General features: G+C 38.2%; 1 protein-coding gene across 1 annotated transcript; it reads left to right on the top strand.

Annotated features, from left to right (window-relative positions):
* Positions 1 to 6,633: 6,633 nt before the first annotated feature.
* LOC126122323 (uncharacterized) lies at positions 6,634 to 7,089 on the top strand. Its single transcript, XM_049915089.1, has one exon. The coding sequence runs from the start codon at positions 6,634 to 6,636 to the stop codon at positions 7,087 to 7,089; it is 456 nt and encodes a 151-aa protein (XP_049771046.1).
* Positions 7,090 to 26,591: the final 19,502 nt, after the last annotated feature.

The raw sequence follows: 26,591 nt of genomic DNA, 5'->3' as shown, positions 1-26,591 counted from the left end.
GTATATTTTGAGAGAGACTGCTCATCACTGCAGATGCCACAACCATGGGTGTCTAGGTTGTATGGAAGAGACTTTTTGGTATGGAATGGGTGGCAGCTGTCGAAGTGGAGGTATTACTGGTGGTTAGTAGGTTTGATATGGATGGATGTACTGATGTAGCCATCTCTGAGGTGGAGGTCAACATCTAGGAAGGTGGCTTGTTGGGTTGAGTATGACCAGGTGAAGCAAATGGAGGAGAAGTCTCACCAATAAGTGTCAAACTATGTGAGTAACAATTTTAGAGAAGGAAATTTGCTACTCACCATATAGCGGAGATGCTGAGTCATGATAGGCACAACCGACTCTCCATAGTTCCTGTCCCTTTACCACAATGTGCCGTGCTCATCACTGTTGATGCCACCTCCCTGTACACTAACATTCCTGGTGCCCATGGCCTTACTGCTATTGAACACTACCTTTACAGACACCCTACAGATTCCAAACCAACACCCTCCTTCCTAGACGCAATGACCAACTATATCCTCACCCACAATTACTTCTCCTTTTGAAGGCATTACCTACAAACAGATCTGGGGTACAGCTGTGGGCACCTGCGTGGCACCATCCTACACCAGCCTATTCATGGGCCATCTAGAGGCATCCTTCCTAAAAACCCAGAATCCTAAATCCCTCACCTGGTTCACATTCACATCCTAAACCCCTCACCTGGTTCACATTCCTTTCGGGGAAAGACCATAATATATGTCACTTGCCTTCATGAGGTCTGTTCAAGCATATCTTCTTGGTATCTTTTATATAGGAGGATAGGTTCCAGGTAATAGGTTGAAGGTGTTGGCCTATGAGAGCAGAGATTCTCTCAGTTGGGGCCCAGTAACTGGCCACAATGGGTCATCCTGGGTGGTTGGGTTTATGGACTTCAGGAAACATGTAGAAGGTGGGGGTGCGAGGAGTGGTAGGGGCAAGTACAGAGATGGACTCTGGTGAGAGGTCCTGGGATGGGCCTAAGGATTTTATGAGTGACTGGAAATCCTGCTGGATTACTGGAATGTGGTCACTGTGGCAAGGTTTATAGGTGGAAGTATCTTTTTGTTGTGCCTATCGTGACTCAGCATCTCCGCTATATGGTGAGTAGCAACTTTCCTTTTCTATATTGCTACATTCCATCCTGGATTTTCCATTGCTTGAAACTATGGGAACACTGCCAGTCAACTTGACTGGTGCAAGAGACTCTCTGAGATTTCACTCACATACAAAATCTCTTCATGCACGGTCCCTGCCAGTGTGGATATCAATGCAGTCCTTGTGACAAAAAGTGATAGTGACATTCTTTTGGCTAGTGGTGTACAACAACTTGAACAATGGAATGTGCTAAACAATGAGCTTTGTGATTTCACTTGGAATTCCATTCCTTTCAGCAATCAAGTCACACCCAAATCAAGACAACCCAACCGATGCACATATGCATAACACATTTGATCAGTCAACCGTGCCATGCTTAAATAAGACCACACTGAAATTTATGCAGCTGGCTACATCACTACGCTGTCTAATGTGCATCACATTGTGCTGCTGTCAGGTAACATGTGCCCTGATTTAATCCCAATGCAAATATCATCAAGGTAACCCATCAACTACAGGATCCATCTCAAACTATTGCCTTTGAGACCAGACCAACCAGTGCTGTGGTTCACCGTCATGGACAATATCTCCACTCTGAATTACGCAATCTGTGATACCACCAAGTTCGTTATGCTCCTAAGTCACTTAGGAGACACCACAGATACTATAAGTGATATCATCCTTGTGCCACCAACAGACAGTAAAATGAAAACTTTGTAAGCTGCTCTACTTTGTCACTTCAGTCACTTTCCAGAGGACAAATTCATCATGTCATTTATGACTATGTGGTTAGTGATATAACACCACCACAATTATGGAACCATCTTTCTACACAGATTGACATTCATCTCAAGTTGGACCACATGCTATGGACTCTTTGGGTTGTGAAATTTCCTATGCAAGTACAACTGGTTATAGTTGCCCATCAGCATGAACTTCTGGATGCTTATCTTAAACTAGCAGATCAGATACATTCAATCATGTCACAGAAACATTGTATGAATCATGTAGGCAACAATGACAGGGGCTGACATGCAGTTCCTGCGGTTGCATTCGTAACAGCCTGCCAGCCATGAGCTGAGACAACTTCTCTTGACCCTAGCCAACTCTGACATCACCATGACCAGTCAGAACAGTGACCTTCTCACGACATCAACAATCCCCCACCTGCCTACCATTCACACCATGCCCATGTGTGCACACCATCTACCTCACTTCATGCACATCTGCTCAAAATGCCACCAACCACAATGCACACACACAGCCACAACATGCAGCTGACCACACCACACCCAAGCAGAACCGCTTCTACTGGTATAATGCAACATACACTACCACAAACCGCAGATGCAGACAAACATGTAATTTCCCAAACAAAATTCATGGCTTTCCAACACCCATGGAGGCAGTGACAGATCACATTCATCATGCCTACTCCATAATAACAAACTTTCGGGGCATGACAACACCAGCAGTTGACTATACCTCATAGACACAGGTTCTGAGTTGAGTGCTATGCTACCTTCTTTGCCATGAGCACACCTATGTACACACCTGTTCATCTCCATGCAGTGAACAATTCAACAATCCATGTTTATGGCTCACAGGTTCTCACACTTGACCTCATCCTCACTAAACAGTTCTCCTGCACGTATGACATAGCAGAACCTGTTATTGGTGCCAATTTTCTATGACACTTCAACAAGATTCCAGATCACCCCAGCAACAGGATCATCCACATGACCAGTGGCCACTCCATCTGTGGTGTCTGTGGCCATGTCCCTTCAACAGCTCAGCATAATGGCACAATCCTCTCTGCACCCCAATCTCCTCCACCCAAGGATGCTCTCAACAACCATTAGAGACTTCAGGAGTGCATCAGTGTGATCCAACAGTAGCAATACGTCTTCCAACTTTTTCTGACATGTGTGAAATAAATCTTCAATTATGTCACAACAATGATGCCATCAGGGACAAGGTTAAAGACATAAAACATGAGCTCCTCAGGGCACAGCAGCATCTTGACTGTCTACATCAACTGTCTCTGTTCATAGCCTCCTCCTTGCAGCCACACCCATGACATGTCAAAGCAACACCTCTATTGCCATCCAGGAAGAAGCCCATGAGATCGCTTCCAGCAGACACTTCAAAGGTTAATGCAGCACAGCTTGCTTACTCAATCCCTGGTGATTTTTTGCATGGTCCTCCACCAGTATGTATCAGACAGTGTACCATTACAAACAGAACAGTCCATAAAATCATCAGCACACCTGGCTCCCCTGAATGTCATCTACCATATCGACTGCCACCCAACCTACTAAGGGTTGCCAAGGAATCAGTGAATGAGCTCATACAAAGGGGAATATTCTGCCCCTCAAACAGTTCCTTGTCTTCAATAAAAATGGTCCCAAAGAAAAATATTTCTACAGTCTTTGTGAGGTCTACAGAATTCTTAATGCTCGCATCATCATAGACAGCAACCCTGTTCCAAACATACAGAACTTCACCCAGCATTTGGCTAATACTTGTCTTCAGCATTATTGATTGTAAAATGATGTATCTACAAATCTGATCCCAAAAACAGCCATAATCATGCCATTCAGTCTGTTTGAATTTATGTTCATGCCATATGGACTTAAAAATGTAGCTCAAATTTAGTAACACTTCATTGATGGACCACTCTTCAGGCTCCCAGTTACTTATGCCAACCTAGATGACATCTTAATTTTTTCATCCAATAGGGAATCACACAACAATCACTTCAAACAAGTTTTCAACATCTTCTCTCGCAATGGTGTCACAATACATGAATATCAACTTTGTCACAAAGAAGTCACCTTTCTCCGACAGATTATAAGTGCATGGGGAATTAGGCTGACACCACAACGTATTGCGTATTGAGACCATCCATCAACTGGTTCCACCATAAGACTATCAACAATTATACGGGAGACCAGGGCACGTTGGCCAGAGGGGCAGGATGGCCCAGTCAAGTTAGTTCATACAATAGACACTAGATCGTGCTGGGAATCAATCAGTAGGTTGGTAGCACTGTCCTGCTCCCTCTACAGGAGCAATATGACTGGCAGAGCAGTTTTGGACAAGTTGTGTTGATTAACTGTTTTTGTGCGTGTGTGAGTAAACTTCTACTTGTCGGTTAAATGTGTGTTATGTAATGTTTGCTTACTTTAGGTGCAAGAGGTGAGTAGTATAATTAAATGTCGTAGTTTAAGGATTATTTCTATATGGCATACAATCTAAATTGCTTCAGTGGGTTTTGTGACAAATAGAATTTATTGTAAACATGGTGATGGGGCAGGTTGTCCCAGAGACAATGGGGCATGATGGCCACCTGGGCCAACCTGCCCTGTCCTATATATTTTTTTTAAACTCGATGAAAAATTTGTTATTTTTAATGATAATAATATTTATAATTCATTGAATTTATGAAATTATTAACATAATTTTCGAAGTTAAACATATTTTGATATGTTTCAGAGGTCAAAAGATCGTCATATTCACGAGATAAAAAGCGTTTTAAAAAGAAAACACAAACCTGTAAATTTTGTTATAATCTTAAATAGTGATCTGAGTAGTCAGAATCTGGTTCATTTCTTTGTTTGTAGAACATCAGAGTTACGGCCTTAGTTTAATCCATTTGTTTTATCTATAGGAACATAAAAATGGTGCGAAATTATAAAAGAAAAAGTGAAAGATGAATGATTTCTGAAGATACGATGCTAATAGCAGTTTTAGAAGTAAAAGAAAAGAGAAGATCTGTGAGGGCTACTAGTGAGGTATTTGGGATTCCAAGAAAAACTTTGGGGAGGTACTGTGCTAAGTACAAACAGACCTCATTTCAGCCTACACGGTCAATTGAACTTCAGGAAACTGAAACTGAACCTCAACCCATGGACCAAAACCCTCAGCCTGGAGGAGTCCTACAAATACTTAATGACAAAAAGAAGCCTTGGGATAAATTTAGTTATGATTAAAGATTTCAGGTATGAAATGTTATTAACTAAAATTATTTTTATTTGCAAAGCTATTTTTCTATTTCTAATGTTTTTTTCTCTATCCCTGCTATTGTTATTGTGTCTATCTCTATGTCGTCTTGTGCACTGTAGGCCTACTGATTTCTCTCTCTCTCTCTCTCTCTCTCTCTCTCTCTCTCTCTCTCTCTCTCTCTCTCTCTTTCTCAAACACACACACACACACACACACACACACACGCACACACACACACACACACACACACACACTCACGCATACAAACACACATGAAGACACACACACACACACACACACACACACACTCATGCATACAAACACACATGAAGAGAAAAACTGTGCCTCTATGGGCAACTTAACTAGAGTTGTTTATTTTCAGGTATTTAATTGCAGACAAGAAGATATGCTTGAACAATACCTCATGAAGGCAAGTGACATATATTATGGTCTTTCCCCGAAAGAAGTCAGGCGGTTTGCATGTAGATATGCTATTGCATACAACAATAAAATACCCCAAACATGGACTGAGACCAAAATGGCGGGAAGTGATTGGTTCACAGAATTCTTGAAGAGGCACCCTCAACTCTCCATTCGGACTCCTCAAGCAACTAGTTTAGCCCAATGCACCAGTTTCAACAAGCATAATGTAGAACTGTTTTTTAATAATCTCGACATAGTTTTAAAAAGATTAAAAGTGACCTCTGCGAACATCTGGAACATTGACGAAACTGGAGTAACTACCGTCCAGTGTCCTGATCATGTAGTCGCTCGAAGAGGTTTTCGCCAAATAGGGCGAGTGACATTGACTGAGAGAGGGTCACTTGTTATGATCGCTTTTGCAGTTAGTGCGTTGGGTAATAGTGTGCCTCCATTCTTCATCTTCCCGAGGGTCAACTTCAAGCCTCATTTTATCCTTGACGGCCCGATTGGGTGTGATGTAACAGCTCATTCTTCGGGATGGATGACGGAGACAAACGTTGCAAAATATATGAAACATTCTGTTCTACATGCTCGCTGATCAAAAGAAAACCCTTGCTTGTTCTGATTGATAATCACAGTTCACATCTCGACTCTGAAGTTCTTGATTATTGTAAAGATAATGGAGTCACCTTGCCCTCTTTTCCAGCGCATTGTAGCCACAAGCTGCAGCATTTAGACAGAAGTGTTTATGTGCTTTTTAAAAAGTTTGTAAACTCAGCAAGTGATGCATGGATTACCAATAATAAACGGCCTATGACTATTTACGACATCGCGTCTATAGTGCGAATAGCACTGCCAAATGCTGCAACTCCCAATAACATAAGCAGTGGATTCAAGGTAACTGGGATCACTCCCCTTAACAAAAATATTTTTACTGACAGTGATTTTATGCCTTTCTACATTTCAGATAGGCCAAACCCAAACACTGAAAACAGTCCATCAACTCAAGCTGACATAAACGTGAGACCATTTCCAACTTCAGAAGAGGTCAGTCCTTTTGAAAAAGCAGAGCCCTGAAAAAGTATGGGTGCAGGGAAAAAGAAAAGAGTTTCTGCGATAGTGACAGACACTCCAGTAAAAAAAAAAGCCCTCGAGGAGGAACAAAAAGGTGCAAAAGAAAAGAAGGCAAAAGCATTGGAAAGAAAACTTAAATCACAGGCTAAAAAAGCACTTTTTCAAAAAGAAAGTAGGAGTAATGGTAGAATGAAATTAACTAAATCAGCTGCAGTAGGCCTAAAATGCAAGAAGAAGCCAATGGAAGATGACAATGATGAAGATGATGCTGACAATGAGGAAGATGAAGATTCACTGTGCCTAAGGTGTCTCAAGCCTTTTTCAAACAGTCAACCTGGAGCACAATGGATTCAGTGCACAAACTGCAAGCGTTGGGCTCATCAGACATGCGTGAAAAATGAAATCCATGGACTATTTTATGTGTATTATAACTGTGCTGATCCCTTGCATGTGGAGAGTGATTAAAGTTGGTTGATTTGTATTAAGACACCATAATTCCTAATAATTTCAAGCTTTCCCATTGTCATAATAAAATGTTAAGCTTTTAACTCAAAATTAAACTTGATTTGATGTACATTAAAGTATGTTTCTTGATAACTATTCGTTTTATTTTGATATCCTAAAGTTATACTAGTTTAACTTACCAAAACACTGGCACACTCTGCTATGTATGACCCACCTCCTACACCTTCTACTCCTGGTGCCCCCACAAACTTGCACAATGATGGGCCCCACCACTTGCCAGCCCACCTCTACAATTTTCAATTATACATCATCCAGTGTACCTTATCACCTCCACATACAGTCATCCATAAATGGAAATGATTTATTTTTCAGTGCAAGTATTTAGCGTGGCCCAAAGATACGAACAGTATGGTGGGAGGCCATGAAAATGGGATCATAGATTTACTTCAAACTTTGTACACTTTTAGTGGGCCATTAAAAATATAATGTGCAAGCATTATGTTACACTACTCTGGCAATTCTAAGAAAATTGCCAGAGAAGTTTTACATGTCTAGTATGTAATGGACGTAACTGTGTGTAGGTTCTAAATGTCAGTGTTCATGGTGGTCAAGTGATAGCCAGCACAGTAGCTCAGTGTGTTTGGTCAGAGGGATAGCAGCCCTCTGTAATAAAAAAAAAAAAAATTAAAAAAAACTGAGTGAACAAAAGACCTGAATGGGTATCATGGGATGTCTGCCTCAAACAAATAAAATAAACAGTGTAGAACAAAATGAGATTAAAAAAGAAAAAAGGGGTTAGTGTTCAAGTGAATAAAGGTATGAATGAGGCGATGGTCCAACTCCCACTCAAACTTAATTTTTAATCTATATTTTTTTCATCACTGGTCATATTATTTAATTTATGACACTTGAAAGTTAATATAATTTTAAAAAAAACTACATGTATTTGCATGAAGTTTTATTAAATTTCATATTATTTGAATACTTACTATTTTTAATTGAATTTAATTACTAGAATAAACATATTTATAACTATCAATAAGTTCTTGAAGAATCACATAGAGTTTTCATGAATATGTATGCCTGTTATGATTTGCAAAATCCCTTATACATGTAATCTGGTAAGGTATCCAAAGTACTTTGCACCCTGACACTTCAAGCTGCAGACGCTGAGGTAGGCCCTCTGTGGCAGTTTACCTACGTAGCAGTGAGACACTGCTAAGGTAGCAAGAACAAATAGTGTAGGTGCAAATTTTCTGAATATCAAAGAATTTACACTTGTAATCCAAAAATGAAGGTTTTAGCGAGAGTTGAACCATTGCCTCATACCCATTTGTTTTACGAAACTTGAACACTACCCACTTGACTACCATGAATTCTAATCTCTGGCACATGTGCACAGATACATCAGATACATAATAGATAAGTAGAACTTCTCTTGTGATTTTCTCGGAATTGCCACAGTAGTGCACCTTACTAATTGCACATTATGTTGTTTTAATGGCCTACTAAAGTTGTACAAAGTTTGAAGTAAATCCGTGATCTCAACATCTTGGCCACCCCCCTTTTTAGCTACGGCATTTTCACACACTAATGGGCATACAGTTTTGTAAATTTAATTGATATAATGATAAAGCAGCTACATACATAACAGACAATACACAACAGACGGTCATAAACAGTCACTTAAAGTTACGTTACACCATAAAGAATTTGGGATGATAGAGACAGGATCATGGAAGTTTCAAACATGGACACTCTAGTTACAAATAGATGTATCAGTATCTACAGTACATTTCAGCTATATAAATCTAGTTTAGTTAATGAAAAGTGTTTACTAGTAGCTATTGTATATTAGTATCTACACTTGAGCCACATGGTAATGCACTTTAAAGCTTATTGCCTATAAGGCTTAATACCCCCTTTTTTTTATTTCCTCCATTCACAAAACCCCTTTGTTCACTCCACTATGGCAGCCTGCATCTGTCTGGAAATTAATGGTATTTCTCCCGTGTTCTGGTCAGTAAGTTTCTCACAGTATAGGCCTAGAAAAAGAAAAAGAAACACAAACTACTTGATTCGTTGTAAGTACACTACAGTAACAAATCTCATTTGTATGATCTTAAGCAGCTGTAGTCTTTTTTTAACTTCATTCTAACCCCCTCTGACAAATTTCTTTCTTTTGCTGTACATCCATTAAGTTTGCTTAGGAAATGTTTCATATGTGCTACGTGGCTTGCTCCCTTCCCCACCCCAAACATTATTTTGTTCATGCAATTTAAAAAATACATCATTTAAGGATTAAAAGTGTAGGCCTAAAGTATTGAGAAAATCAAAAGACGTAAGATACAATACATTTAGCTCCAGAAAGGCAAAAGAATCTGTTTTACAAGCAACATTATATTTTAGCACAAATAACCATTTAATTACATTAATTTTTAATTCAGCTGGGGGAGATATGTGGAAAATAACAAAGTAACAATTCTGTAATGAGGATATGTTAAATCTCTAGCACAAAATGGAATTAGAGACTTGACTTACATTTTGTAACACCTGAAGATTACTGGTGGCAAGAGGCACTTCTTGGCTTGCTCAGAAGTTCTGCAATCAACTCTTCCATTTTTCAAAAGCCATGGATCTCTCCATTGGTACAGAACATACATCCTACACAGTTCACCTCAATAAACTTCTCAAGCACACCCACTTTCCAGTCAAGAGCACAGTCAACACATACATTCTCAGAATTCACACAAACACAGAATAACCAACAACTAGATCAATTGCCTCTCAGATCTGTTTGCCAACTACAGACACAAAAAACAAATGAACTGTCCCACCACTTCGACATCAGCTTGATTTGTGCACACTGATAGATGAACATCAGAAATGCTCGGCTACATCACTTTAGTGTCTCATTACACGCAATATAACTTCACTGTGGTGCCCAGCATACACAGGTCTTTTAGTTTATTCAAAGAGAGAGTGTGACTTACCCTCCTCCTAAAAATAGTTTTTGACAGATCTGCCCAAACATATCAGGGTTTTTTATCTGCCAATGAAAGGTTTGCACTGTGAAACATTACACTTACTAATAATGCAATTATTGTTGGTTAGTTAATTAGTTAGTTAGTTTCACATTCCATGGATCATTTTGCCTGATAACTGGTAATGATGTGGAACAAAACATTTTACATTCACATTGCAAATTAATTTGTCAATGTAGGGACACACACACACACACACACACACACACACACACATGTGATTTAATAAAACGTTCTTCTACAAAAAAATATGAAGTGTTGTCAAAGAGCAATTTTTGCAGTTTGTTTTCAAATTTTACTTCACTGCCTGTTAGAAATTTTATATCACCTGGTAAGTGACCAAAAGTTTTTGTTGCAGCTTTGTCCACTCCTTTTTGAGCTAAAGACCACCTAGATGTGAAGTAATGAATGCCAGTTTTTCCTTCTGGTAGTGCAGTTATGTACATCATTGTTCCTTTTGAACTCTAGTGGACTATTTACAACAAAGTTTGTGAGGGTATGAATATACTGTGAGGCAGTAGTCAGAATACCCAACTCCTTAAACAGATATCCGCAAAATGGTCATGAGTGATAACTACATATATTAATCTTACAGCACTTTCTGAGCAATGAAGACTTCCTTTCTTAAAGATGAGTTAAACCCAAATATTACGCCATTCGACAATATTGAATGAAAATATGCATAATATGTCAACTCACTGATTTGTCTCTCCCCAAGATTTGCAATGATTATAAGTACAAATGTTGCTAACTAAGTTGTTTTCAGAGTTCAAAAATGTGTTTTTCCCTGTTTAAATTCTCATCAGTATGAATACATAAGAATTTTGAAGTTTGCACCCTGTTTATTATTTCCTTATCATTGATGTTGTACCCATAGATATGCAGAACTGAATATTCTGTGTTTTTTTTTTTTTTTTTTTTTTTTTTTTTTTTTTTTTTTTTTTTTTTTTTTTTTTTTTTTTTTTTAAAAACTGAGTGTAGACCATTTGCAGAAAACCAGACAATGATACTTTTAGGAAAGTATAGATTGCTACTCGCCATATAGTGGAGATATTGAGTCACAGGCAAGCACGACAAAAAGACTACTAAACACATGTGCTTTTGGCCAGAAGGCCTTTTTCTGAAATAGACTAAAAATATACAAACATGCACACAAAAGCAGCTCACACACACATGATCAGTCTCTGGCTGCCTGGCCCCAGCAGCCAGAGACAATGATCATATGTGTGTGAGCAATGTTTCCATAAATGTGTGTGTGTATTTTGCCTATTTCAGAAGAAAGCCTTCTGCCTGGAAGCTTGAGTGTTTAGTAGTCTTTTGTTGCCTGCCTGTGACTCAACATCTCCACTATATGGTGAGTAGCAATCTGTCCTGTTCATAATATTGTCATAATTCCATAATTTATTTTCCATTGTTTGATTCATTGACACTTTCAAGAACATTGTTTACCATTTCTTCTGATTCTGTATGTATACTTGGAATTATTACAAAAATAGTGTCATCTGCAAAGAGAACTAAACCTACTTATTGAATATAGTACAGAAAATTGTTTACATACAAGAAGAACAATACTGGACACCTTGGGAGACACCATACAGGATTTCTCCCAAGTCAAAATTACATCAACAGACTATAATTGTTGAATTTCACAAATTCCTGTATTATTTTGGATAGATATGACATTATCCATTGATTAGCTGTTGCATTAATCCCATAAAACTTCAATTTATCTAGGAGAATACTGTGATTCACACAGTCAAATGTTTTAGACAGATCACAGAAAGTAGGCTTATTTGTAGCTGTACATTGTACCAATACCTTAACCTAAATTGCTACACAAAATAATCTCTGTTTTACCTCTCACAGGTAGAATTTTATATAAAATTAGATTTATGTTTGAACTATATGACAATCTTCATACCTTGTGATTTTGTGTTACACTTATACACAAAAGTAACATATGAACATATTACAAGTAATGTGAACATTTCGCAGCAGTTAGATTAACATCTAAGCTCTTCTTCCACATCATTAACGAATGGCAATGCAAAGGGAGTGTGTACCACAGAACACACAGAACACATGCGTGTGTTTGTTGCATTAATTGGTGGCTATTGTTGTAAACATTTTCCATGCAACCAGGGGTGGGCAAAATATCAGACACACATATACATATTTTAGTATGTATCCAGCAAGTCACTATAAACTGCATCATAAAGCAGAAGGATAAGAGCTTGTTGGAGAGAAATCATTATATGAGCTGCGATTCCTTTCAAAGTAGAAGCATGGATAGGATAAGGATAAGGTGTATTTTTTACTTAGGTAGTATGAAGTGGTTGCGTATTTGTTGGGATGTTACATATTTTAATACTGTTGCAAAGATTAAATCTGCCATGACAATGCAAATATGCTATTGTAAATAAGTACTGCACCTGCATTAAAACTCCAGTGTGTCACTTTTCCTTCTTTTTATTTAATCATTCATGGTATTCTGTAGAACCCATCAAGAATGAGGACCTTCAGGGTTATGAGCTAAGGCTTTAACAAAAGAAAAACATTTAGGAATTTAATTATGAACTCTGACTATATGCTCAATATTATTTATGAATGAAGCCTAGTAAATTAAAAGGAGAACTGCTATTCTAGGGAAAGAAATCACTGCTGCTACATTTTAGTCATATTAAATAGCCACTGTTTATCTACTTATTTTACATGAATGCAATGATATTTAATAGAAAATTGTTTGTACCTGTAACAAAAAAGGGACTTAATTCATTCATTGTGTTCCATAAATCATAGCAAGAAGCAGAACTGCCAATGATAAGAAGTGGAAAGCAATGGAAAGCTGCTTTAACAAAAGAAACCAAACTCTGTTACTTAATACAGTTTGTGTCTATGCTGGCAAATTCTAATATTATAAATTAGAATACGAGTTGCCACTTTGAAGGAAAAGAAATTTACTTCTTCCTCAGTTCTTTCTCCTCTTGGTAGGTTAATATTTACTTGACTATAACAACTAAGGTATGTTTACAATGTACTACTTGTCATGCACCTTTACCTTTCCTGTGCAGCAAATAGGATTTTCAGTCCTTGAATGCAGATAACCAGACAATTTGTAGGAGTGGCCAATCAAATACGTTTTCTTATTTTATTTTTAATTAGCAGGGAGATTCCATTTCTTGTTTAACATTAGATGGGAACTTGTTGGATACTTTTTCACCAGATTATGTAACTCCAATCTAAATTGTAGACGTAAGTGTAAAAATTACAAGATCCTTATACACGTCCCTGTAAGATGCACCAATATCCACCTTACACAATATTCTTGCTGCTTGCGTCTGCTGAATATTATTTTAGGTGCATTACCCCAAAAGTAACTCCACAAAAACAGCAGAGAACCAACCAAAAACTATGACCTAGCCAAATATCACTGTCTGTGAGATTGGTTCACCTTAAATGTTTCCTTACTTGATAAACTTGTGAGAATATAACCCCCTTTATCAAAATTGGTTTCATTGAAAGGAAGGCCTAATCTTCACACTGCTCATCTCATTCTTGCACTTTCTCCTGTAGAGAAAGGAGCAAAATTGCTGCCTTAAAAACATTTTACCATTGACCACCTCTTTTATCTATTGCCAGACAATGAAATTTGAAGAATTAATAGAAATTATTTCTCTTGTCAACTACCTCTACTCTGTAGATGCATTACTGAGTAGACAGTATGTAATGTCACTGTGGTTGTGTTAAATTTATCAAATTTTGTTGTAGATTAAGAGTAAAAAAATTATCCAGTTATGAAAATGGCCAGTTAGCCTGTTGGGCTACCCTTTCATTTTTCCATTCTTCCGTTCTTCTTTTTCTTCATATATTCATTTCAGAATTTGGTTAAAAAGTTATCCAATTGTATTTACACTTTAAAATAGTTACTTTGCAACTGTTTATAACAGACTTACAAAATAAGCCCAGAAAAGGTGATTGATAAGTAGCCCATTTCATATGTAATAGACTCTTTGATGAGTGCATTCTCATTGTTCTTAGGAGTTAGTCGAAAATTTGGCTGGAAGATGGCAAGAAGTTCCTGTGTGGATTAAAATATTCTAAGTTTGAGACTTGCCTGAAAGTTGAAATTGTGATATGTCAAAGAGATGAGAATTAAATGATCTGTGTCGGAGATATAGTGGCTCTAACAAGTTATTTCCCATAAATATTTTTAATTAAAACCTGAATATTCTCCCACAAACAGAAATCATACTTCTATCTACAGAATTAACAAACACATCAAAATACAGCAAACTTTGACAGTAAGATAAGTAATGAAAATTACTAAATTAATTTTTATCATAATCTTTATTTTATGAACAATTTGACCTGTGTTCGTATTTGTTCTCAGTGGCAGAACACATTATGCAAACATATGCAAGAAGCAATTTGTGAAGTTTATTATAAAATTATATTTAAAAAGAAAGATGATGAGACTTACCAAACAAAAGCGCTGGCAGGTCGATAGTTGGTTGTGTGTTTGTTTGTGTTTGTTTGTGTGTCTATCGACCTGCCAGCGCTTTTGTTTGGTAAGTCTCATCATCTTTCTTTTTAAATATATTTTTCCCACGTGGAATGTTTCCCTCTATTATATTCTTATTATAAAATTATATTTTGATAAAGTAGTAAATGTGAGTAATTAATCCATTGATAACTCATTATGGAAGGCAGATACCTTGTGCAAAGATATTCTCATTTAGTGAGTTAACATGAAACCATTAATTTTATTTTTGATGGTGTCAAGGTTCTGTTATGTGAATCACAAACAAACATCAAGTTATTTGCAACCCCGTTGTCACAAGTTTTAATGTATGAACCACATATTACATTAAATTAGCCATATTTCATGGAACCTGGGGAGTGTGATGTATGGGATGGAGAAATAATTAAAAAATGCGCAGATGTACAGAGGCTGCAATTTGTGGCTGGAGCAGAAAGGGGGAGGGAGGATCATAATGTTACATTATTTGCTTTGTCCAAGTTAATGTGCATATCCTGTTCATAGGTTTTATGGTTTCCCATGATATAGAAAGCACTTGGTGGAAGTGGACAACAAAGAATTTGAAAACTTGTAGGACAAATCGAAGCATTAGACCAACCTTAGGAATTGGTAGCTCCAGTTAATGCTGTAGGAGTCCCAATTAGCTTGGGAGTCATGAAATTTACCCTGGGAAAAATAAATAGATCTGAGAATTTATTGCCAGCAGCAGTCACAGCACAAACCTTTCTCATCAGGTGCAGTTCCTTCAGCATTTTGGTACCATGACTTCTGAAAGCTCATATGAGCTTAATCTTGTCCCATCATAATTCTGTATGCCATTTTGTTGGCATTGATGATAGTCAAGGATCTTTTTGTAGCTGTTACAGATATCTGCACAATTTCTTTATTGAAAGTAATATCCCAAGCCAAAATTTTTGCTTGAGGTTTCCAAAGGGACAGCTTATCATGATAATTATTGCCTTAAACTTCAGCCTTTGTTTACCTACACTTTTTTGGCCAATTCAAGAGGAATCCATGACTTTTTATTACAAAGTCATAAAGCAAAGGCATTACTTGGCTTTTTGTAAGGTCATAGAACATATTAGGCATAGTTATCAAATTTTGAGAAATAATTGAGCCTCTTCGTAAATGAAAACTTTTTTAAATACATATACATAAAAATGTCTAATTGTTTGAATGTTTTGAGGTGGAAAATCAAGATACTTCATTAAATTAAAGGACCCTGAAGACTTGGCAACAGTCATCATTCTTTCTTGAATGAGCTTTGTGGCAGTTTCCTTATTTTGCATATCACTTTTTTCCCAGCATGATGCCAGTCTTACACTCAGTATCTTGAAATGTATTCTAGCAGTGCGAAACAAATCACTGAGTAGACATCTGAAACATTAATTGAAAGAGTTCTCGCAATTAATTCTATTCATAGTTAATGTCAACTGTAATTAATTTTATAAAGTGTGTTTAGTTGACCTGATCGAAGTACAACACATTAAAGTGGTGAGGGATAAAACATGTTGTCAGTATTTTTTGTGTAATTTGTTTTAGGTTAGGAGCAGAAGATTCAAAGTTTTCATTCTGCATACTGAAAAGTTCATAAACATTTTACTTTTATTTCAGCAGTATAATACCAACCCATCAAAGGTTGTAGTCAAAAGGTAACAGTAGAAATACTTACATTTCAATGATGATAACTGATAGAGATTTACAAGCAGCTTACAATAAGTAACGCAATACACTTTTTTTTCAGCCAATTTTGGCTGAAAAAATTCGGAACTGGTTGTGGGACATAGTGGAATATTCAAGCTTCAGCACCTATAGTTTCATGAAGCTCTGATAGGTGGCAGTCCTATATGTAGCCTTCAAAATGGCATCTGTAACAGAGGTACATTCCAAGCAGAGAGCTGTCATTCAATTTCTTTTGGTGGTAAACCAGAGCATTGCACACATTCATAGGCAATTGCAGAATGTCTACAGAGCCCTGGCAGTGAACAAAAGCACTGTGGGTCACTGGGCAAGGGTTCTATCATTCTTGCAACATGAGCACGAAAACCCGTCTGATCTCCAGTGTCCTGGCCAGCCGCACACAGTTGTGACTCCTGCGATGTTGAAATGTGCGAAGATTCTCAATCAAGAAGACGAACCACAATCAAAGACCTTGTTGTTCTACTGGGTGTCTCTGTCTGTAGTGTTGACACACTCATTCACAAGTTGGAGAACTCAAAGGTGTGTGTCCATTGGGTTCCTTGCTGCCTGACAGCAGATCTCAAAAACCAACAAAGTACCATGTTTGTGGAATTGTTTATGCATTACAACCTGCTGACCATGACCATTTTTTGTTGAACGTCATCACAGGCGATGAAAAATAGGTTCATCACATTTAACTGGAAACAAGAAGAAGACGTTAAAAGCTGCACCCTCAGCTAGTAAAGTTACAGTGTCAGCCTTCTGGGGCTCTGAAGGGGTTATTCTGCTTGATGTCATTCCTTATGGTGCAACATTAAACTCTGAAGTGCACTGTGTTACACTCAGGAAATTGAAGAAACAACTTCAGCGTGGTTGTCGCCACAAAAATGCAAAAAAACTTCTCCTTCTCCATGAAAACGCGAGGCCTCACACAAGTCTGCACACCTGTGGTACTACTGCTACTGCTGCTGAGTTGGAAAGTATGGATTCTCGTAATGTGATTGCTTATTGCACTGCAAATGTAGGAGAGGTTGCAAATAAGGAATTTGGTAGGTCATATTATGTTTCGATATAGCTTGGCCCTCCCTACTCACAGTAAAAGTAGATTGGAGGGTACTGTATGTGCAAATCTGTGGTTCATTGGACTGTTCTTTCTCACCCACTCTACAGCCTGGATCTCTCGTCTTCTTTCCCCAGTCTTAGTCTTTATTAGAATGAAGTTTCCCACTTTAAAGCTAATATGCTTGAATCTTTCATTGTACCTCCTATTTCTCTCATTGGACATTCTTTTTATCCATTGCCTAACCAGTCTTTTCTTTCCTTACAAAACCAATTTTCTAACTTGCATCTGTTTGGTCCAATGAAGGATGCACTCCACGTCGGTGATGGACTTCAGATCTAAAGCATTCTCAAGCCAAGCTTTTTTTCTTCATTTATTTGCTTGGAATTATTCTTAGTCTTTACTAGAATGAAGTTTCCAATTTAAAGCTGATATGCTTGACTCTTTCACTGTACCTCGTATTTCTCTCATTGGTCATTCTTCTCATCCATTGCCTAGCCAGTCTTCCCTCTCCTTCCAAAAACAATTTTTTAACTACCGGAAACTCTGTTTCTTCCATAATTATGTTTCTCAGTTTCTCCCCTGGCATAACGTGGCAAGAAAAAAGCCCTACTGCTTTTTACAAGAAGTTATTACTGTAATGCTGCTCTTCTCACTACTGATATGAAACCAGACTGTGCTGAATGTTTTCTGTGAGATTATACACTACACAAATGATTTAAACCCTTCACTCTGATTCTGCTCATATTTGCTGATGGAAAGTGTTTATAAATCTATTTTATTTCTTTCCAGGCATTCCTTGAATATCTTCGATATGTAGTGTGCCTTGTATTAGATCAGTTGATGCTTTTACATGTTGGCATCAGTAAAATACCTGTAGGTGATTCTTTAACCTCATTGACAGGTTGTTAAAGCTCAAAAATTCTTGCAATTTGACTAGCCAATTTGGCAAAAGTCATGGGATAGTGATATGCACATATACAGACGGTGGTAGTATCGTACACACAAATATAAAAGGGCAGTGATTGGTTGAACTACCATTTGTACTCAGGTGATTCGTGTAAACAGGTGTCTAACATGATTATGGCTGCATAACAGGAATTAAATTTCAGGCATTACCTCTCACCACAGACAATGCAGTGGCTGGCAACCTTTACTTAACGGCCAAGAGCATCAATGTTTGCGTAGAGTTGTCAGTACTAACAGGTGAGCAACAATGCATGAAACAACCACAGAAATCATTGCGAGATGTATGACAAATATATCCATAAGGACAGTGCAGAAAAATATGGCATCAATGGGCTATGGCAGCAGACAACAAAGGTAAGTGCCTTTGCTAACAGCATGACATCATCTGCAGTGCCTCTCATGGGTTCGTGGCCATATTGATTGGATTCTAGATGACTGGAAAACTGTGGCCTGGTGAAATTAGCCCTGGTTTCAGTTGGTGAGAGCTTATAGTAGGGTTCAAGTGTGGCACACACCCCATGGAGCCACAGACCCAAGTTGTCAATAATGCACTGTGCAAGCTGGTTGTGGCTCCATAAACATGTGGGCTGTGTTTACATGGAATGGACTGGTTTCTCTGGTCCATCCGAACTGATAATTGATTGTAAGTGGTTACATTCAGCTAATTGAAGTCCATTTGCAGCCATTCATGGATTTCATGTTTCCAAACAACAGTGGAATTTTTATGGATGACAATGTGCCATGTCACTGGGCCACCACTGTTTATTTTATTTTATTTTATTTACACATCAAATAACATAGGACCAAATTGAGGAGCAAATCTCCACGGTCATGGAATGTGTCAGTACATGAAATTACAACATAAAAGTAATAACAGATAAAAATAAATGTGTATGAGCCTGAAAAAAGTCAGTCCATAAGTTTAAGTAAACGCATTCAACAATATAATAAGAATCAGCTTAATTTTTCAAGGAACTCCTCAACAAAATAGAAGGAGTGACCCCATGAGGAAACTCTTCAGTTTTGATTTGAAAGCATGTAGATTACTGCTAAGATTTTTGAATTCGATTGGTAGCTTATTGAAAATAGATGCAGCAGTGTACTGCACCCCTTTTTGCACAAGAGTTAAGGAAATCCAATCCAAATGCAGGTTTGATTTCTGCCAAGTGTTAACCAAGTGAAAACTGCTTATTCTTGGGAATAGGCTAATATTGTTAACAAGAAATGACAGTAAAATATATATATATTGAGAGGCCACTGTCAAAATACCCAGACTCATGCACAGGGGTCGACAAGAGGTTCGTGAACTTACACTACTTATTGCCCGAAGCACCCGTTTCTGACCCAAAAATATCCTCTTAGAATTGGAAGAGTTACCCCAAAATATAATGCCATATGATATAAGCAAATGAAAATAAGCAAAGTAGACTAATTTTTGTGGCGAACGATCACTCACTTCTGATATGGTTCGAATAGTAAAAATGGCAGTATTAAGTCTTTGACCAAGATCCTGAATGTGGGCTTTCCACGACAGCTTACTATCTATCTGAACACCTAGAAATTTGAACTGTTCAGTTTCACTAATCATATGCCCATTCTGTGAAATTAAAACGTCAGGTTTCGTTGAATTGTGTGTTAGAAACTGAGTCTTACTGTGATCTAGCGTTAGTTTATTTTCTACAAGCCATGAACTTGGGTCGTGTACTGCACTATTTGAAACCAAGCCAATGTTGCACACGACATCCTTTACTACCAAGCTAGTGTCATCAGCAAACAGAAATATTTTAGAGTTACCTTTAATACTAGAGGTCATATCATTTATATAAATAAGGAACAGGAGTGGCCCCAACACTGATCCCTGCGGCACCCCCACTTGACAGTACCCCACTCACACCCAACATCACAGCCGTTATCAACATTGTGAATAATGACCTTTTGTTGTCTGTTGCTAAAGTAAGAGGTGATCCAACTGTGAGCTACTCTCCGTATTCCATAATGGTCCAACTTCTGGAGCAATATTTTGTGATCAACGCAATCAAATGCCTTAGTTAAATAAAAAAATATGCCAAGTATTTGAAACCTTTTTGTTTAGCCCATCCAGTACCTCACAGAGAAAAGAGAATATAGCATTTTCAGTTGTTAAACGACTTCTAGAGGTGAACCTTTACATTCGATAGCAAATCGTGTGATATGAAATGATCAATTATCCTTACATACACAGCCTTTTCAATAACTTTTGCAAACACTGTTGGCATAGAAATAGGTCTAAAATATCTACATTATCCCTTTCTCCCTTTTTATAAAGTGGCTTTACTACTGAGTACTTTAATCGCTCAGGAAACTGACCATTCCTAAAGGAAAAATTACATATATGGCTAAATAGAGGGCTGACATGTACAGCACAGTATTATAATATTCTGCTAGACACTCCATCATAACCATGACAGTCCTTAGTCTTCAGTGATTTAATTATTGACTCGATCTCCCTCTTGTCTGTATCACAGAGGCGTATTTCAGACATCAATCTCAGAAAGGCATTTGTCAAGAAATTTATATAATTTCCTGTAGAAACTGAATTTTTATTTAATTCACCAGCAATGCTCAGAAAATAATTGTTAAATACTGTACATATATCTGATTTATCAGTAACAAAAATATTTTTACTACGAATTGACTTTATATTGTCGACCTTGTGCTGCTGACCAGACACTTCCTTCACAACGGACCATATGGTTTTAATTTAATCCTGTGAATTAGCTATTCTATTTGCATACCACATACTGGTACTCTTTGCCTTCCTAATAACATTTTTAAGCACCTTACAATACTGCTTGTAATGGGCTACTATTGCTTGATTGTGACTACTACTAACATTTTGATATAAGTCCCGCTTTGTTCTGCAAAATATCCTTATCCCACTGGTCAGACACCTGGGCTGCCAAGTTTAGTTTTACTAAATTCAACTGCCCCTGCACAACATTCAAATATCTGTTCAGTGTAGTGTTGTGATACATCTATGAACTCAAATGGAATACTGTTTTTTACGTACATAGCCACCCCACCATCCCGCAAGGAACTCCTTGAGAAAAAGCCACTCATTCTGTATCCTGGTAAAGGAAGCCTCTGAATTGTCAAATTATTTAAGTGGTGCTCTGATATATCAATAATTTTAGAGTCAACATCTATAAGCAGTTCACTAACTTTTTCTCTAATACCTCTTATATTTTGATGAAATATGCTAATTCCTTCTCTACTTGGAATCATTACATCCTTGGAAGGTGAGCCCTTAGTTAGAGGACTTCCTTTAAGCAGGTATAGCTATCAGCTTACTTCAATCTAAAAAAAGGTGCAGCTCTAACACCAACTACTACAGGAATTTTTCCATGAGTGACCCCACCACCACCACCACCACCCACTACACTGTCACCTATAATTTTAGCCAGCTTCCCCTTCCCATACCTACTGAGGTGCAGGCCATGCCTAGTGAAACCCAGTCTACTGACAGACCCAACTGGCACCACTGAGATGTGACCCATGCCCTCTGCCATCAGCGCCTTCCCCAGCCCCATGTTAACACGCCTAACAGCCGCATTAAGGTGAGGCCGATCATGATGCTGAAACAGTTGCACGAAATGGACATTAGTGCCACAAGTTTGAGTAGCTATCTTTACCAGCTCACCACCTACATCATATTCCCCATCCCTATCAAGACTGTTCCCTGCTCCACCCAATATCACTACCTCATCCTCCTTCGTAAAATTCCTACATAACTCCCCTATGCTGTCAGTCTCTTGAGCCAACCCTGCACTGGGCTTCACAATGCTGGTGACCTGGTACTCACTCCACAACATATCCTGTAACTGCTGGCCCACACCTCTACCATGAGAACTACCTAGCAGCAGCACCTCCTTCTTTCTGCTAGACTTTGCAACTAACATAGGCCTCCTAATTCCTGAGCACTGCTGCATGTTCCCTACATCTACAGCTACATGAGGCTCCTCTTCACTCAACTCTGACAGTTGGTCAGATCTATTGCATACCCAAAGTAAAACTGTCTGAATATCTCCTCTTCCTAGCTGCCTTCTTGCCAACTGCCAGTTCCCATTCCCTATCACCCTTCACCCTCCTCAACCTATCTAGTTCCTCCTTGGCGCGTTGTAACTGCATCTGAAAGGCACAGATCTTACACTCCTGCTCCTCTATCAATTTATTTCTACTACAGATTCTGCATTCCCAGGAGAGGATCTCACTAAAATGACCACTGGCTTCCCCACTGCATTCCCCCAATGAAAATACGTTGAACAAATCCCACACCGTAACCCACTACTCACAAACCTACAACAGAGCCCACACTTCTCACTCATGGTAAAATTTTACAGTTACTGAGAAAAACCATATGTCTACATTACCAAAGTTCAGTTACACCAGTAGAACTATTTATAGAACTAACTATAATGGTCTCAAAATTCTCTGCCTACTAAGAAAGCAACTACTTGTATTAATACTACTACACCACAGCTAATACCAATACCAACAAGACTTCACAAATTTATTAGCTAAAACCAAAAACTTCAAATGGCCACTGGAACACTTAATGAAGTTAAAACACTGAATGCAAATTTTACTGAAATATTTCACTAGAAACAATAAGAAACGCCAGTTGAAAACTAAAGCACGAAATTTACTAAATGACTTCAACGCACAGAAAACTCTAAGAAACACAGCAAACAAATGTTTCCAAAAGTTTACTAAAACATTATTTTGCCACTATTAAATTTAAGAACTGTATAACAGTGCACAAATAAGTTTGTCAGTACTTAGCTTTATAACCACTACAGCTGCAGTGCATGCCACAAAATGTAAACACACTACTCGCAATTGGTTTGAAGAATATTCTGGATAATTTGAGAAAATGATTTGGGCACCCAGAACACCCAACATGAATCCCATTAAACATTTATGTGAGATGATCAACATTTAATTACCAGTGCAATATGGTGATCTGTGTAAAATAACTGCTGAAAGTCTCGTCTGCAGAAGGACAAAAAGGTGGACAGTGCTTCTATACCAGTGTGGACAAAATCTTGCACCAGCAACACTTTCGCAAATTGTAGGTGGCTATAGAGGCAGCACAGCTCAATATTTCTGCAGGGGACTTCCGATGACTTGTCGAGCCCATGCCACATCAGGTTGCTGCTCTACACCAGGCAGAAGGAGGTCTGACATGAAACTAGGAGGTATCCTGTGACTTTTGTCACCTCAGTGTACAGTTCCTGACACCAAATTGCCCATAACTTTGTTTTATGTAATCAAAACAATTTATTTACATCATGATCTGGCAAGTACAATTTACAACATCTCAATTTCAGCTGAGCAGTATTCCATTTTACAACATGTAATATATTTTCTCTTGGGTTGGTCATTTGGTTTCAAGTACCATTTCACTACCAACAACCTATTGCTATCATCTTGCTGTCGGATATTTCTGAAAACTGAACTCTTAAGCTCACTGTTGATTATGACTGCTATATATGGCAAACTGTGCTCTCAAGATCATTGTCTTTTACTGATGTTACACAGAATATCCTTATCTCTATGTTGATCCTTCTTCTAAAAACTGCTTTTTCCTAACCTCTTAGCATTCTTGTCAAGGTGTTTACCTTCACATCTATAAAAGGTAATATTGAACTGTTGTAAATATGTGGTCTGTCTCATCAGGCAACCATCTACAGCTTGTCATAAACACTCGACACCTTATGATCTACGGACACTACTGCTCTATGCTCCTGCAGACATTTTATTTATTTATTTATTTTTTATTTTACTCTATTCTCACCATCGCCAGCAGAACAAAACCCAGTAGCAGATTCCAAGATGGCTATACACAGCAAATGGCTGCAATTTTTCTCAACAACTACAGGGTTATTACAAATGATTGAAGCGATTTCACAGCTCTACAATAACTTTATTATTTGAGATATTTTCACAATGCTTTGCACACACATACAAAAACTCAAAAAGTTTTTTTAGACATTCACAAATGTTCAACATGTGCTCCTTTAGTGATTCGGCAGACATCAAGCCGATAATCAAGTTCCTCCCACACTTGGTGCAGCATGTCCCCATCAATGAGTTTGAAAACATCATTGATGCGAGCTCGCAGTTCTGGCACGTTTCCTGGTAGAGGAGGTTTAAACACTGAATCTTTCACATAACCCCACAGAAAGAAATCGCATGGGGTTAAGTCGGGAGAGCGTGGAGGCCAAGACATGAATTGCTGATCATGATCTCCACCACGACCGATCCATCGGTTTTCCAATCTCCTGTTTAAGAAATGCCGAACATCATGATGGAAGTGCGGTGGAGCACCATCCTGTTGAAAGATGAAGTCGGCGCTGTCGGTCTCCAGTTGTGGCATGAGCCAATTTTCCGCGGGCTACACGTGAAACTTGCCCGCACGCGTTCAACCGTTTCTTCACTCACTGCAGGCCGACCCGTTGATTTCCCCTTACAGAGGCATCCAGAAGCTTTAAACTGCGCATACCATCGCCGAATGGAGTTAGCATTTGGTGGATCTTTGTTGAACTTCGTCCTGAAGTGTCGTTGCACTGTTATGACTGACTGATGTGAGTGCATTTTAAGCACGACATATGCTTTCTCGGCTCCTGTCGCCATTTTGTCTCACTGCGCTCTTGAGCGCTCTGGTGGCAGAAACCTGAAGTGCGGCTTTAGCCGAACAAAACTTTATGAGTTTTTCTACGTTTCTGTAGTGTGTCGTGACCATATGTCAATGAATGGAGCTACAGTGAATTTATGAAATCGCTTCAATCATTTGTAATAGCCCTGTAAGAAAATTTTCTTCATATCCTTATCCATTTCCTAGATACAGGGCTTCAAAGTCACCCTTCTTGTACACATAAAATCCAGTGTGAGGTGAAAGTGTAGTTTATAAAGTGATATAGCACAGAGAAATAGTCCGTAAAGTCTCTCATTTATCATCTGGAAACCCCATGTGTTATGACTAAAGCACATGCAAACTTTTTTACAAGTAAAATTTGGTCTGGGATGTAAAATTAGTTTTGCATTATTTCAGTTTCACATAAGTAAACTGTCTAAATTTTACTTTCATTTCATATGAGTTACTTGCCCTGCTGCAGTAGGGAAAAGAAGAGAACCAATGGAAAAATGCTCCTATCAGAGCATAAAAAATGTGAATAAGTTCCTGTTTATATAACAGATTGTGACTGAAAAGTGGGCTACTAGCTGCCTAATTTTACCTTCCTCAGCACCTTTAAAAATTTTCCCTAAAATTTTGGCATGCATATATATTTGCACTTTTTTAGGCCAAGAGAGATGAAGACAGTGGCACAGAAAGAGAAATGTAATAAATAGTGGAAGATGGTAGACTTTGGCTGTGATATAGAAAAAGTGAAGGAGACAATGGCTGTGTGAGAGAGAGAGAGACAGACACAGTGGCAGTGTAACATAATTGAAAGTGACAGAACAGTGCTAGTAAAAGAGTGAAGGAGACAGTGAAATGGAAAGACAAAGTGGAAGTGGGTAACAGTCACTGATAGAGTGACAGAGTATACGACAATGACAACAAGAGAGAGAGATTGTGACAGTGATAAAAGACAGCAGCAGAAGGAAAGAAGAAATGAGTTTTCAGCAGTAAGAGAGACCAAGAGGGAGACAGTGTAAGTGATAGGAGACTAGTAGCTGGACAGAATGAACGGGGCTGTGGCTGTGACCCAGGAGACAATGACAGAAAGACACAAAGAGATAATAACAATGAGTTGTGTTGAACGAGCAAGAGAGAAAGGGCAACTGAGAGAGGATACGGGTACGAGCAACTTACAGCAATGGACTAGCGAGTGAGTTACAGTTAGGGGAGCTTGTGGGATTTAAAAATAGTGTAAATATGTTTGTGTGCCAAAATTTTTAAAGGTGCTGATGAAGCTCTCTTCTTTGCTTGTGTGATGATGGTGGCATATCATCCTTGTATTGTCTTGTGTTCTACAACTTACTCCAGGCTGTTGTTTTATTGTCTAGAACAATATGTATAAGACTCCACATTCTTGAATGTCTTGTAGTACTAACTTTTCTTTATTTCTTGGTTCTTTCTCAAAAAATTCACAAGAGTACTTAAACTACCCACACATGAAATGGAGCTGCAAATGAGTCTTATTTAAAATGAAAAGCTGTTAAA

This window comes from Schistocerca cancellata, chromosome 1, assembly GCF_023864275.1.
Source record: "Schistocerca cancellata isolate TAMUIC-IGC-003103 chromosome 1, iqSchCanc2.1, whole genome shotgun sequence".
Lineage (NCBI taxonomy): Eukaryota > Metazoa > Arthropoda > Insecta > Orthoptera > Acrididae > Schistocerca > Schistocerca cancellata.
This window is presented reverse-complemented; position numbering and strand designations above follow the sequence as displayed.

What these genes read in the sequence shown, in the direction of transcription:
- LOC126122323 (XM_049915089.1), top strand. Translation starts at nt 6,634, where the DNA reads ATGGGTGCAGGGAAAAAGAAAAGAGTTTCTGCGATAGTGACAGACACT.